This window comes from Xenopus tropicalis, chromosome 9 (assembly GCF_000004195.4).
Source record: "Xenopus tropicalis strain Nigerian chromosome 9, UCB_Xtro_10.0, whole genome shotgun sequence".
NCBI classification, from domain to species: domain Eukaryota; kingdom Metazoa; phylum Chordata; class Amphibia; order Anura; family Pipidae; genus Xenopus; species Xenopus tropicalis.
In genome coordinates, this window is record NC_030685.2 from 7,653,418 (window position 1) to 7,669,505 (window position 16,088).

The window sequence follows — 16,088 nt, forward strand, 5'->3', positions numbered from 1 at the left end:
ATAAACATGTTCTAGGCTATACTGTACTATATTAAAATCATGATGCCACTGAGTCCATCGTCAGTTAAGAGGTCATTAAATACAGTACTGTATGTATCCAATGTCCTCCAGTGTCTTGGAGGACTACATTCTACTCACAGGCTTCCAGCAGGACAGTATTGCCCTACGTCTTTGGTGCAGGTCCAACAGTATTAACCACCCATTTTATACGACAATTGTTATTGTATTGCCCTTGACAAATTTGTAACCACGCTCACTTTTTTGTCCTCCTTGTCTCACCACAAGATGGTGGGGTGGGAGTTTCCAAGGTTCAACTATCCTTCCAGTAAATTATATGGGTTGTCTAAAGGTGGCCATACACCTAAAGATCTGCCAAGCGAGCTGATCTTCTCCCGATATATCCACCTACGGGTGGGCAATATCGGGTGAATTTAGGCTAATTCGGACGTTTGGCCCTGGGGCCAAATGATCAAATTGGAAAGCCGGTAATAGGGCAGTTCAGGAACCACATCAATGAGACGATGCGGTCCCCAATCTGACTAAATTTTTTAACCTGTCCGATCGATATCTGCCCAATTTCAGGCCAGATATCGGTCAGGTAGGCCCGTCGTTTCTGCCCCTACACGGGCCGATAAGCAGCCGAATCTGTCTAAGGGACCAATATCAGCAGCTAGAATCGGCCCGTGTATGGGGAACTTAAGAGTCCCCCCACTCACTTGTTTTTAGGGTATCAATATCTCCTCCGACCTATCAGCTCCTCCCAAACAGTTGTAGAAAAACAGCTACGGTAATGAAATTCTTTGTCTAGCCAGTATTACCTCCATTCAGGTGAGAGGACTTTCCAAGAAACCTCTCTATGCAATGTCTGTGAGTTCAGCAGATACAGATCCCTATGCCTCGAGTAAAGTAAGTAATTATTTGCATTTATCCGCCTCTTATCCTCTTCCTGGTGACATTGCATCTAATTATTGGAGTTTGTTATGAGCCAGGGATGTTGTGTGTCATATCCTTGTGTGCATTATCCCACCCTGCTTACCTGGCTGTGTGCTCTGCACAAACAATATCACTTCTCAAGGGCAGAAGGCCAGAAATCTCTTCCTTCAGGTACCTCTCTCTTTCTCTTTCCCTAATATTGCTGCTAATTGCATATTTTTCACTTATTTATTCCAGTAGAGCGTACTTGCTGAACCAATGCAACCATGGTGACCTCTTGGCTATCTTCTGAGATATCTACAGAGTTTTATCTATACTTGTATCTGTCACTGTTATTGGTTGCCCAGTTCCATCCCATGCACGTACCTCTTTAGTAGTGATGAGCGAATCTGTTTTGCTTCTCCAAAAAAATCAGCAAAACTGCCCAAAAACTTGCGAAAAATTTTTTGAAACGCATTGAAGTCAACAGGCAACGTGCAAGAAAATTTTGATGCAACTTTTTTTTTTCTCACTCGAAATGCATTATAGTCAATAGGCATTTTTTGTACCAGCCACATTTTTGTCTAGGCAAATGTTTGCTGTTGCACAACTATAACTCATGGCACCATCTTGGTTTGTTTTGTTTTGCTACACAACTAAGGTCAATACTTACACAACTTTCTGCTTTTTTTATACTGAGAAGCAACTTGTTACTATGTTATGCACCCAATATTTGCACATTACTTTCATCTTTCATCGATCACTTAAGTAGGTTCTTTTTTGTACAGTTACCCAACTATCTCTCATTGGACCCATGGACCCTCCAAGTATGATGCTGCGCATTATATCCCTCCTACTGGCTGGTAAGTACACTATGCTGGTATTTGATTCTGCACATTTGTAAATGGGTTGAATTAACATATATGTCCAACACTACCTGTGTGGCCCTCACCAGAACATTTCAGATGTTCCTTCAAAAGTTGTCCTGGCTGCCTTGTTGGACAAGGACCCATATAATGCAATAGGAACAGATTGGGATGAAGGGAAGGTGCTAAAGGTTTCAGCTTGGCCAACTGATACACTGGAGACAAAGCTTGAAGAACATTCAAGGAGCATGTTGATATCTCATCCTTGAGTAGATCTATGGCTTATAATGATGGACCAAGTGGGACAGATTTCAGTAGATATAAAGTAGATATACAGTGATACACAATAAACAATGGCCGATGTGTTTATCATCTCTCAAGCCTAATTCATTAGAATCTAACACACATTTTAGCCTAAATATAAATACTTCATTTGTAGCTGTATATCATCTGGTATAAGGAAGACTGAATAGATATCATGAGTAGATAAAAAAAACAGAATAAAGTAAGACAAAGTATACCTTGCAAATTTAAATGGGCTTGGACGATAGAGGGTAGATATTTCTATGGGATCTATTATGCAGAATACGCTGGATCTGGTGTTTTCTGGATAAGGGGTCTTTCTGTAATTTGGATCTGAATACCTTAAGTCTACTAAAAAATAATTTAAAAAGTAATTAAACCCAATAGGGCTGTTCTGCCCCCTATAAGGGGTAATTATATCTTAGTTGGGATCAAGTACAGGTACTGTTTTATTATTACAGAGAAAAGGGAATCATTTAACCATTAAATAAACCCAATAGGGCTGTTCTGCCCCCAATAAGGGGTAATTATATCTTAGTTGGGATCAAGTACAGGTACTGTTTTATTATTACAGAGAAAAGGGAATCATTTAACCATGAAATAAACCCAATAGGGCTGTTCTGCCCCCAATAAGGGGTAATTATATCTTAGTTGGGATCAAGTACAGGTACTGTTTTATTATTACAGAGAAAAGGGAATCATTTAACCATGAAATAAACCCAATAGGGCTGTTCTGCCCCAATAAGGGGTAATTATATCTTAGTTGGGATCAAGTACAGGTACTGTTTTATTATTACAGAGAAAGGGGAATCATTTAACCATGAAATAAACCCAATAGGGCTGTTCTGCCCCCAATAAGGGGTAATTATATCTTAGTTGGGATCAAGTACAGATACTGTTTTATTATTACAGAGAAAAGGGAATCATTTAACCATTAAATAAACCCAATAGGGCTGTTCTGCCCCAATAAGGGGTAATTATATCTTAGTTGGGATCAAGTACAGGTACTGTTTTATTATTACAGAGAAAAGGGAATCATTTAACCATGAAATAAACCCAATAGGACTGTTCTACCCCAATAAGGGGTAATTATATCTTAGTTGGGATCAAGTACAGGTACTGTTTTATTATTACAGAGAAAAGGGAATCATTTAACCATGAAATAAACCCAATAGGGCTGTTCTGCCCCCAATAAGGGGTAATTATATCTTAGTTGGGATCAAGTACAGGTACTGTTTTATTATTACAGAGAAAGGGGAATCATTTAACCATTAAATAAACCCAATAGGGCTGTTCTGCCCCCAATAAGGGGTAATTATATCTTAGTTGGGATCAAGTACAGGTACTGTTTTATTATTACAGAGAAAAGGGAATCATTTAACCATGAAATAAACCCAATAGGACTGTTCTACCCCAATAAGGGGTAATTATATCTTAGTTGGGATCAAGTACAGGTACTGTTTTATTATTACAGAGAAAAGGGAATCATTTAACCATTAAATAAACCCAATAGGGCTGTTCTGCCCCCAATAAGGGGTAATTATATCTTAGTTGGGATCAAGTACAGGTACTGTTTTATTATTACAGAGAAAGGGGAATCATTTAACCATTAAATAAACCCAATAGGGCTGTTCTGCCCCCAATAAGGGGTAATTATATCTTAGTTGGGATCAAGAACAGGTACTGTTTTATTATTACAGAGAAAAAGGAAATGGATTTAAAAAAAATCTGAATTATTTGATTAAAATGGAGTCTATGGGAGACAGGCTTCCGTAATTCGGAACTTTCTGGATAACGGGTTTCCGGATAACGGATCCCATACCTGTATACAGTATATAGTCTTCCACTGTGTTTTTTTAGTTCAAAAGATTCCTAGAACGTTGTAATCCTAAAGGGGCGGATAAATTAGGGCAATTAACGTTCTTAACTTATAGTTTCCATCAGGCTGGAAGATAAAGGGAATCAAGCAATTCAGGAGGCGGAAGGACTGCTTAAGGGAGTGTCTAGGGTTTGCTAGGCCGGGGATTTAGTCCAGAAGTACCTCCATCAAAACAGGTTCTAAAGATATTTCTATGTGAGCGCAAGAGCAATTGTCTAAGTCCCTTAATTAAGTAAAGTTGATGGTCTGTCCTGCACATCTTCCTTATTTCTAGGAATTTCTAGACATTTTGTGTGCCTGTTTGTGTATTACAAACCTTGGCCTAGGATGGGAAGCAAATGAATGTTCTATAAGCAGAATGTCAGCTCCTATGGCACAAAGCCAACCCGCAGCCAGGGAAATGAGGTTGTTGAGCCCCAATCAGTATAAAGAAACTACTATAGACATTAAATATTACACAGATGCTTCTGCCCCCTCCCCCCCATTCTTATTAAAAGGTACCGTTTGTGCAAAGTCCTTCTTCTGCTGTAATTAAATCAATTACTGAACATCTATAATCACTCACTTTACAGATTGTTAGTTTCTATTGTATTTTATACTTCCTACTTGCACTTTTTGTTTGTCTAATCCTTCCTTTCAGACCATTCTTGCCCACTTCCATGTATTAGCCAAAGTTGACCGGCATTTTATTATTTATTTCCCAGATCTACTAATCAGATCATTCCTCTGATTTTCTAAATTGTAGTAGACTAATAACAACCTTGCATTTACCTTACATTGGGCACATGAATACAAGGCTACCTGTCCTAAACAGCACTGTATTCATGAGGGACGGATTCGGAGAAGATGGTTGTCTCCACTGCCCATCCCCTAACTGGTGTGTGATTTAGCTTTTGTGCCCCTTCTTGCACTTCTATTGGGGGTCTGAGTAAACCACCCCTCAAGGCTCTTCATGTCATGAATTTTTAAGGGTTATAAGGGGTATTAGGAGCCACAACACTGAGACCGATAGAACCCCATCCACTAAGCTTTCCCATATAGCCCTTTCTACCCTACATTTGACAGGCACAATGGACTTTTATGGTTAATGCCTTCCATAGGCAGGGCTTCCTATCAACCCGTTGTTTCTTACTGGTTTGTTTAGATTAAAGGGTAAGTAATATAGCTCTCTAGGGGATGTGCATGTACCACCATATCCCGACCCTCTGGTTTGCAACACTACCAAATGCAGGCAACTCTTTGCACCCCCCGTTTAGATTTTCAGGAGCTATGAGCAAATATTATGGGGGCAATAAGCAAAGTGAAAAAAATACTTTACACTCAACAAGGCTAAAAAGCCAAAAAACGCCTGTTTATTAGGCTGGAGAGATAGATGTAAATAAAGATAATGTTGCTCTACAAAAACACTTCTGCCCAGACTTTAAATGTCAGTATGAATTACCCTAATTAGCGATCATCCTCCTTACCAGGAAATTCCATACCTGGGGCATAGTCATTAGCACTAACTGTCGACTGGGAAAAACAGCCTTTGGCAGGACTTGGGTTGGGCCACATTCCTCCTCTTAGTAACACGAGTACGGCATGTCGTGGGTGGTTACCCCACTGAGTAAGGGGGCAGGTAACTCCTATAAAGGAATATAAGAAGTTTTTTTAAACCCTTAGTGCCTCCTCCAGTAGCAGAGAAAGGACTAGAAAAGTAAAATTTAGTTCTGTGCCTAAATATCACCAAAATATGCCATAATGTGCCCTATATCCAATGTTAAAAAATTGTTAATGTTTTTTTTCTTGTTAAAAGGCACCTATTGGTGGAAAATGATTTACCCCACTGGAAGTGCAGGTTAATAGAGCCCACACTCTGGTTGGGGGAAACAATACCATTTTGTGCAAAAAAAACTAGTGATGGGAAAAATAATTCGCCACTAGTTATGAGCGAATCTGTCCCGTTCCACGTCGCCAAAAAATTCATGAATCTTCTAAAAGATTCCCGAAATGGAAAAAATGTCTGTGCGTGAAAAAAAATTGCCACAAGCGTAATTTTTTTGATGTATGCAAAAAAAAATTTATGCGCGGCAAATTTTGACGCCCGTTCAGCGGAAAAATCAACCAATGACGACACGCAGAAATTTGTTGCAAATCAATGCCTGCTGAATTATTTCGCCAATCAATATTTGCCAGGCATGCACCTGTACTTGCCTGCCATAGACAAAATGGCCCCTTATGCCCTTAGGCTCAAGTGTTCCCTGCACCCTTTTAACTCCAGCATTTGCTCCTGTGGCAATGATAGAAGAGCCCGGCATTATTTCTAAGGGGCTCATTTACTAACCATCGATTTTTTATTTTAAACTCGATCCGGATTTTTTGAAAACGTTGCATAGAAAAAACGTTGCGACTGGGTCTTGTCTGAAAACTCAACTTTTTCAAATTTTTGCGGCGACAATTTGAAAAGGTCAAGTTTATTACGACTTTTCTAGCAGTGAAAATGAATTTAGTCGCATTTGAAAATAAAAAAAATGAAAAATTATGGAGTTTTAATAAATTTGCCCATAAGAGTGCAAAATATATACATTTACTTACATTAGTCAGCCTGGGTTCTAGTCATTTTTAAAGCCCATTCTATTTTCCCTTTCCTTGTTATTAGCTGTGCAAGAATTATCCTTATTCATTCTACTCCTGCTTCTTTCTTGGTGGACCTCTCAAGCCTGGGCAAAAACATTTTCTACTATTGTCCTCTGGTTTGGTCTGAAGAGCCATAATTATTGCTTCTTTCATCCATTGCACCTTCCTGTGCTTTCTGCCACCTCCTTCCTACACCCACACACCCCTCAGTTGGCCCATTTCTCATCTACTCCATCTGTCCTACTGTCCTAGTATACTATACATAGCTTGGTGATGGACATAAGATACACCATGCTGCTGGACCAGCTTGGAACCCTCAATATTCTTGGCCAAAATGATCCATCATTACCCTATTGCATCTCTGAACTTTTTCATTTCCCTTTATCTTCTTACACCACGTCCTTACACAATAACCCCAAACACAACATCATTGTGTAGTCTTCTTGCCTATTCCTTGTTAAAACTCAACTCCATTTCCAAAAACAATGCAGTCAAGCTGCTATGCCTTTTGCTAAAGGTAAATAGACTAAACACAATTATATGTCTGTGGGTGCGTAACCTTCAGGGAACAATTTGTCTTTGTTCATTAGTAGAACTCCAGCTTCAGGGATTTGTGCCATACCTTGAGGGCAATTGCTGCAAAGTAAACCCGGAACATATTTATAGGAACACATAATAGGACAAAGGGATGGATATGACTAGAGAAGGTGTTAGCGGTCCAAGATAATTTGCAGAACAATTAAACTATCTAGAGAGAGACTAAGGGCATATCCTTAAGGAGACAGCAAATCAAAAGGAAAGAGAAGTCTGGGAAAGAAGAAGGTGTGAGAGAGTTGGAGAAAGATACAAGGAACGGAACCACCAGGTCCAAAGACAGCAACAGATCAGAAGGAATAACCAAAGAGGATATGTAGAAGGGAAGGACAAAGACACACATGGGGCAAATCCCAAAGGAAACACACCAACCCACAACAGATATTTGAAAAACAAATTGCCAAAATTCCCTTTATCTTCTTACACCACGTCCTTAACCACTAACCCCAAACACAACATCATTGTGTAGTCTTCTTGCCTATGCCTGGTTATTCTTTTTGCCTATAGATATTATAAACCCAACTCCATTTCCAAAAATGATGCAGTCAAGCTGCTATGCCTTTTCCTAAAAGTAAATAGACTAAATACAATTATATGTCTGTGGGTGCGTAACCTTCAGGGAACAATTTGTCTTTGTTCATTAGTAGAACTCCAGCTTCAGGGATTTGTGCCATACCTTGAGGGTAATTGCTTTAAAGTAAACCCGGAACATATTTATAGGAACACATAATAGGACAAAGGGATGTGACTAGAGAAGGTGTTAGCGGTCCAAGATAATTTGCAGAACAATTAAATTATCTAGAGAGAGACTAAGGGCAGATCCATAAGGAGACACAAGTACTTACAGCAAATCAAAAGGAAAGAGAAGTCTGGGAAAGAACAAGGTGTGAGAGAGTTGGAGAGAGACACAAGGAACGGAACCACCAGGTCCAAAGACAGCAACAGATCAGAAGGAATAACCAAAGAGGATATGTAGAAGGGAAGGAAAAAGACACACATGGGGGCAAATCCCAAAGACCAACCCATGACAGATATTTGAAAAACAAATTACCAAGATTCCCTTTATCTTCTTACACCACGTCCTTACGCACTAACCCCAAACGCAACATCATTGTGTAGTCTTCTTGCCTATTCCTGGTTATTCTTTTTGCCTATAGATATTATAAACCCAACTCCATTTCCAAAAACGATGCAGTCAAGCTCCTATGCCTTTTGCTAAAGGTAAATAGACTAAATACAATTATATGTCTGTGGGTGCGTAACCTTCAGGGAACAATTTGTCTTTGTTCATTAGTAGAACACCAGCTTCAGGGATTTGTGCCATACCTTGAGGGCAATTGCTGCAAAGTAAACCCGGAACATATTTATAGGAACACATAATAGGACAAAGGGATGGATATGACTAGAGAAGGTGTTGATGATCCAGGATAATTTGCAGAACAATTAATCTACCTAGAGAGACTAAGGGCAGATCCTTAAGGAGACACAAGTACTTACAGCAAATCAAAAGGAAAGAGAAGTCTGGGAAAGAACAAGGTGCAAGAGAGTTGGAGAGAGACACAAGGAACGGAACCACCAGGTCCAAAGACAGCAACGATCAGACGGAATAACCAAAGAGGATATTTAGAAGGGAAGGAAACACACCAACCCATGACAGATATTTGAAAAACCAATTGCCAAGAGATGTGGGTTCCTGTCTAGTAACGTTCCACGACTAACCCCCCTGGATATTTACTGGAATTGGAGAACTAGGGCAATACAGACCTACATGAAGATACCGAGAGTGAAATCGGATAGAGAGGTGTGACAGTGAGGCAACTGAAACAGAAACCTTCATACATCTCAGGAGAACTTGCTGCTGTCACACCAAAGATGGGGCTGCGTCACCGGGCAACGGGTGGATTTAGGCTTCTCCTTGCTGTTGGTGAGTCCATATCCAACTTCCACTCCTACATAGAGTCTGAGTGCTATGGGGCCATCCCGTAGTTTGCCCAGTCGGCACTGTACGCTAGATCTACTAATATATAGAGTTTAATGGTGCCAGTTTGTGTGTTTGCAATTCACATAGCCTAAAGGGTTTAATTATTAAGGTGTAATGTGATCACGGGGCATTGTGGGTCTGTGCTTCTATCCGTAAGGTCATTTACTAACACCTGCAAGGTGTGAAAGGCAAGACGTGCCGGGGTATTGTCTTCTGTCTTACACAGTGGCCGGAGTTAGATGTCACAACTCGTTGGTCTGGTTGTCGCTACGGGAGATACAGTTTGGGGCAGATTTATCAAAATATGAGTTTAATACATAAAGACTCACCCACATTCTATTCATTCCTATGGGATTTACAGAAGGGTATTTATCAAATGGTAAGTTCTAACTGTCACCCACTGACAAAAACACTTCTAAAAATCCCATAGGAATGAATAGAACGTGGGTGAGTCTATGGGGCAGATTTATCAAAACATGAGTTTAATACATAAAGCCTCACCCACGTTCTATTCATTCCTATGGGATTTACAGAAGCGTATTTATCAAATGGTAAGTTCTAACTGTCACCCACTGACAAATATGCTTCTAAAAATCCCATAGGAATGAATAGATCGTGGGTGAGTCTATGGGGCAGATTTATCAAAACATGAGTTTAATACATAAAGACTCACCCACGTTCTATTCATTCCTATGGGGTTATAAGAAGCGTATTTATCAAATGTTAAGTTCTAACTTTCACCCACTGACAAAAACACTTCTAAAAATCCCATAGGAATGAATAGAACGTGGGTGAGTCTATGGGGCGGATTTAGCAAAACATGAGTTTAATACATAAAGCCTCACCCACGTTCTATTCATTCCTATGGGATTTACAGAAGCGTATTTATCAAATGGTAAGTTCTAACTGTCACCCACTGACAAATATGCTTCTAGAAATCCCATAGGAATGAATAGATCGTGGGTGAGTCTATGGGGCAGATTTATCAAAACATGAGTTTAATACATAAAGACTCACCCACGTTCTATTCATTCCTATGGGGTTATAAGAAGCGTATTTATCAAATGGTAAGTTCTAACTTTCACCCACTGACAAAAACACTTCTAAAAATCCCATAAGAATGAATAGAACGTGGGTGAGTCTATGGGGCGGATTTATCAAAACATGAGTTTAATACATAAAGCCTCACCCATGTTCTATTCATTCCTATGGGGTTATTAGAAGCGTATTTATCAAATGGTAAGTTTATAAGTTTCACCCACTGACAAATATGCTTCTAAAAACCCCATAGGAATGAATAGAACGTGGGTGAGTCTATGGGGCAGATTTATCAAAACATGAGTTTAATACATAAAGCCTCACCCATGTTCTATTCATTCCTATGGGGTTATTAGAAGCGTATTTATCAAATGGTAAGTTCTAAGTTTCACCTACTGACAAATATGCTTCTAAAAACCCCATAGGAATGAATAGAACGTGGGTGAGTCTATGGGGCAAATTTATCAAAACATGAGTTTAATACATAAAGCCTCACCCATGTTCTATTCATTCCTATGGGGTTATTAGAAGCGTATTTATCAAATGGTAAGTTCTAAGTTTCACCCACTGACAAATACGCTTCTAATAACCCCATAGGAATTAATAGAACGTGGGTGAGGCTTTATGTATTAAGCTCATGTTTTGATAAATCTGCCCCCTTTGTGCTCCAGAATCCCGCAATAATGACGGTTTCCCTTTTTTTTCCGACTTTTGCAGGTTTTGCAGTGACAGCCATTTCTACAGGTAAAATATTTTCAATTTCGTCTAAATAGTTATTGATCGAAAATGTTTTTAATGGAATTCACAGATAGAGAACTGTTTAGGGTTTGTAATTAGCCAAATGTGATATTTTTATAAATTCGGCAAAGAGATCGAAGAGGAGAAATGTAATGAATGAAATTAAATCATCTTAGTCAGAAGGCAGGAAGATTTGTTTTTGTTTCCAGAGAATTTGGCCACAATATACTTTTCCAGCAAGATGCCTGAGACAGTGCTGGGAATCGGCATTCTCATTGGTCAGTTCTTTTGCATATATAATGAAGTTTTTGCTCAGTGGAATTCTCATTGGTGAATTTTCTTTCATCTTTAATTAAGTTTTTTAGCAACTTCTGTAGAAAACTAATAGACCCAACCGTAAAGCTGCCCCACTGCGCCCCCTAGTTCTCTATAGAAGTTGATAAAAAATATAATTACACATGGATACCAATTCACCAATGAGAATTCTGCTGTCCCAAAACTGTAAGATGTAAGAGAACTGACCAATGAGAATGCTGAGAAAGTCTTTTAAAGTCATTTCATTATTGTCCTTTGTTTACTCATATTTAATATAGGTTGCGGGCAGCCTGCCTTCTCAGACCGGATAGTAGGGGGCAATAATGCAGTGTTTGGAGAGTGGCCGTGGCAAGTCAGCATAGTCTATCAGAATTCTCATATCTGCGGAGGTTCCCTTGTGTCCAGTAACTGGGTGGTGTCGGCGGCACATTGCTTTCCCAGGTAAGGAACCAGTAAAGAGGTCTCACTGAGGGAATCATATTAATGTAGGTGGATTAATGTGCCCCTATGGAAGTTACAGGTTGACTGCTTCAGGGCAGTTGAAGGGTCCTTGGGTTTAGGTTGGTCAACCAAGTTTATTTAAAATGGGGGCCCTAAGTTCATCGTGTAATTGTATAGCTCTAGAACTGGGAATTCTTCAGCCAAGGGCAACTAGGTCAAAAGGAAACCTTGTTCATAGTGTAATTGTATAGCTCTAGAACTGGGAATCCTTCAGCCAAGGGCAACTAGGCCAAGTGGAAACCTTGTTCATAGTGTAATTGTATAGCTCTACAACTGGGAATCCTAGTGGAAACCTGGTTCATAGTGTAATTGTATAGCTCCAGAACTGGGAATCCTTCAGCCAAGGGCAACTGGGCCAAGTGGAAACCTTGTTCATAGTGTAATTGTATAGCTCTATAACTGGGAATCCTTCAGCCAAGGGCAACTAGGCCAAGTGGAAACCTTGTTCATAGTGTAGTTGTATAGCTCTAGAACTGGGAATCCTTCAGCCAAGGGCAACTAGGCCAAGGGAATACCTTTTTCATAGTGTAATTGTATAGCTCTAGAACTGGGAATCCTTCAGCCAAGGGCAGCTAGGCCAAGGGGAAACTTTGTTCATCGTGTAATTGTATAGCTCTAGAACTGGGAATCCTTCAGCCAAGGGCAACTAGGCCAAGTGGAAACCTTGTTTATAGTGTAATTGTATAGCTATAGAACTGGGAAATCCTTCAGCCAAGTGGAAACCTTGCTCGTAGTGTAATTGTATAGCTCTAGAACTGGGAATCCTTCAGCCAAGGGCAACTAGGCCAAGTGGAAACCTTGTTCATAGTGTAATTGTATAGCTCTAGAACTGGGAATCCTTCAGCCAAGGGCAACTAGGCCAAGGGGATACCTTGTTCATAGTGTAATTGTATAGCTCTAGAACTGGGAATCCTTCAGCCAAGGGCAACTAGGCCAACTGGAAACCTGTCAACCAAAGGACAGTTTCAATTCCAGACTATAGAGCTACAAAACCAAATAGTTAAATAATTCACAGAATTCAAAATAATGACCAACTCAAACATTCTCAATTTTCAACTGATTATCTAGATGTTTAGACATTTCTATGAGAGCTGCTGGTGTCTCAGAGTAAGACTTGTTCTATGTTTTATATTTTAGGAGCTACAAGATAGAAAATATGCAGGTGTTGCTGGGTTGTTTCGCTCTCATGAATCTAACCTCAGACGCAGTCATCATCCGCGTGAAACGCGTCATCACCTACCCATTGTACACAGGAGAGGGAAGCAGTGGAGACATCGCTATGGTGGAAATGGAGAGTCCGGTCACCTATTCCAGCTACATCCTTCCAATCTGCATCCCGTTGACAAATGAAGACTTCCCATCGGGAAAGATGTGCTGGGTGACTGGCTGGGGAAACATTCAGAGTGATGGTGAGAAGAAGCAGGACGTGGGATCTGAAACGTTCTTTCCCTTTAGCTTTAATTCTTACTGGTTTCTCCTTAGCTATAACTTCCCTTCAGCTTCCAGTGGTATGATAATTCTCACTGCTGATGTCCACATAGTGACAAATATGAATAGATGCACGTCTCCCTCTTTTAGATGTTTTCCATATCTTTACTATTATAAATGGTCTAGAACAGTGGTTCCTCATGTCGTGGTGACTCCCAACCATAAAATTATTCCTAAGACCATCGGAAATATGTGTTTTTCGATGGTCTTAGGTGACCCTTGTGAAAAAGGTCGTTCGACCCCCAAAGGGGTTGTGACCCACAGGTTGAGAACCGCTGGTCTAGAACCATAAGATCAGTTTTAAAAGATGGCAACTATAGATTATTCAACATTTTATTATATTACACCCAAACTACTTTTTGAATGATCAAGAAGCCAACTTGATCATTCAAGAAGCCAACTTGATCAGCCAACTTGAGCTCATTGCTGCCGCTAAGGTTTTCCAAGGGAGATAGTTCAAAAAAGCTCAAAAACTGTGGCTATAGGATGTTTCTTTTGCAGTTCCTCAGTGTGAGACCCTCGGTTTAACCACACCGTCTCCCCTATTGATTGCAGTGAGCCTTTCCCCACCCTATCCACTCCAGGAGGTTGAAGTACCTCTCGTCAACGCTTCTTCTTGTGACACTATGTACCACTACAACAGCGACCTTAACCCTGCAACTCAACTGGTGCACGATGACATGATCTGTGCCGGCTATCCAGAAGGCCAAAAAGATGCCTGTCAGGTACCTATGGGTAGCTTTTGGATGGGGTACAACTATTGGTGGAAAATTGTTTATCCCACCGGAAGTGCAGGTTAATAGAGCCCACACTCTGGTTGGGGGAAACAATACCTTTTTGTGCAAAAAATGCTCCTAACAGGCACTATACCCCCAGCAGAGTGTGGGCTCTATTAATCCAACCAGAGTGTGGGCTCTATTAATCTGCACTTCCAGTGGGGTAAATAATTTTACTGAAGCTGCTTCTAACCCATGTTGAACAACGCAACGTTCCTGCCCCTTTAAGGGCGTCTCTCAGCCTGAGTAAGCTAATACCTTGCCTGAATAAGTGCCACGGAACACCGTGAGTGAGTTATGGTGACTGCATTAGTCTTAAGAGCTTAAAATTCAAGGAAATTCCTCAGCTGAACTGACAAAAGCCAGTCGGATGAGTGGTGGTGAAACGTCGTCAAGGTTACTCACCAATTCCAATATTGTTCTACTTTATTATTTATAATTTTCCATTCAGATCAGTCCATAGAGAGATACAGTGAAGACAAAGAAGCATTTCTGTTCAAATGTTAATGGTACCCCAAGAATTGAGATCATTATCTAATGCTCCAACGACCCCATACTCGTTACCTTTGATCCATTTGTAGCCCATTTTCTAAAATACAAACCATGACCTGTAGACCTTTAACCCTACCCGACTGATTCATATTATCTCTGTTCATTCTTCAGGGAGACTCCGGTGGTCCGTTGGCTTGCAAATCTGGTAATTATTGGTTCTTGACCGGAATCGTGAGCTGGGGCGATGGCTGCGCTCAACCCAACCGCCCAGGAGTTTACACGAAGGTCTCCAGTTTTTCCTCCTGGATTAATCAGTACTTAGTTCTAAATGTCAGCGTCACCACAAAAACGCCACACAGCATCAGTCTGGCCAACAGCAGCTCAACGAAAGAAGCCGTAACCAACACTGACTATAAAAACAGCAATAATTCAGTAGGACTGTATCTCCACGGCCCTTCATGGCTTCTGGGAGCCACACTCCTCTTCATTTTTGCTCAAGAATGCTCAAGTTAGAGACACAAAGAACATCATGTGGGGTGGGGCAAAGGAGACTTAAGGATGCTGGGATTCCATCCATATCATTGACTTGGTGCACTATTTTCCCATATCCCTATCAACTTCAAGATCACTTTGAGATCTACCAACAAGGAATGGTTTCCAAGGTTTTGCCTAACTCAACCGAAGAGCAAAACCGAAGTTTTTCTGCTTGACTTGATGCTATGATGTATGATTCGCAATTGATTTCTGGATCTGGTTGGTCCAATAGCCAATTAGATAATTGCTTTTATCCTTCTACTTGTTCCTCTAGCTACTCCACCCGTTCTTCACATTTGGAAGCTGTGCTCCCTCTCATGGTCAAATGTAGGAAATAATCAAAGTGTTTGGATAAGAATTGCCTTCATGATGTATTTAGATATAAAACATACTTCAGAGCTTTGGAACTCAAGGTCTAGAAGCCACAAAGGACACACTTGACATTTTTTTCCTTTTTTTTTTGACCATTGAGTTGTGTGTATTTTACCAGGTAGATACTTAACATCTCCACTATCTGGGACTAGGGCTACTGTGCAAAATTGCTCTATACCAGGTCAGAGGAACAACAATGGACCCACCACTATGTGATCGTTATGATAATAATAATGAGTCTGATGAAGCTGTAGGAACGAACCGTTGGCAATAAAATAAGCTTAGGTTGGGACAACTGTACTGAAGCATTTGCCTGAGGGAGTCGGCAAAGCTAAATGAATCATGGTAGTATAAGGCAAAAAGAATCATGGCATCCAGCAAACATTAGGAACCAATGGAAGAAGCTGCTGGATCCTCTAACCATAAATGGTCTAGTATGGAGGCTTGTTATACTGGACCCATAGCTACTGTCCTTCTTGAGAACATCGGGACATTCTGGAAACAGAACTTTATAATATTACCTTTCTTTCTTTATATGTAAGAGAATGAGAAGACCATTTGATAGAGGTTCCTTGCTTGGCACCAAAGCACTGGATTTTGTATATATGACTATTTATCAGGAAATGCACCAATCACATTGTAAATGGCGCCTGTATTATATGTAGTGATTAAGCCTATATTAT

At 40.3% G+C, this 16,088-nt stretch overlaps 1 protein-coding gene across 1 annotated transcript in view; it reads left to right on the forward strand.

Moving 5' to 3' along the window:
- The window catches only part of prss27 (serine protease 27), a 29,990-nt gene extending 13,902 nt beyond the window's left edge, over positions 1 to 16,088 (forward strand). The window contains exons 7-14 of the mRNA XM_031893375.1: positions 829 to 867; positions 969 to 1,104; positions 1,701 to 1,775; positions 10,907 to 10,933; positions 11,521 to 11,683; positions 12,881 to 13,152; positions 13,787 to 13,956; positions 14,671 to 16,088. Of these exons, the coding sequence (XP_031749235.1) occupies positions 829 to 867; positions 969 to 1,104; positions 1,701 to 1,775; positions 10,907 to 10,933; positions 11,521 to 11,683; positions 12,881 to 13,152; positions 13,787 to 13,956; positions 14,671 to 15,012 (1,224 nt within the window). The 3' untranslated portion in view covers positions 15,013 to 16,088. The remainder of the gene's footprint in view (positions 1 to 828; positions 868 to 968; positions 1,105 to 1,700; positions 1,776 to 10,906; positions 10,934 to 11,520; positions 11,684 to 12,880; positions 13,153 to 13,786; positions 13,957 to 14,670) is intronic.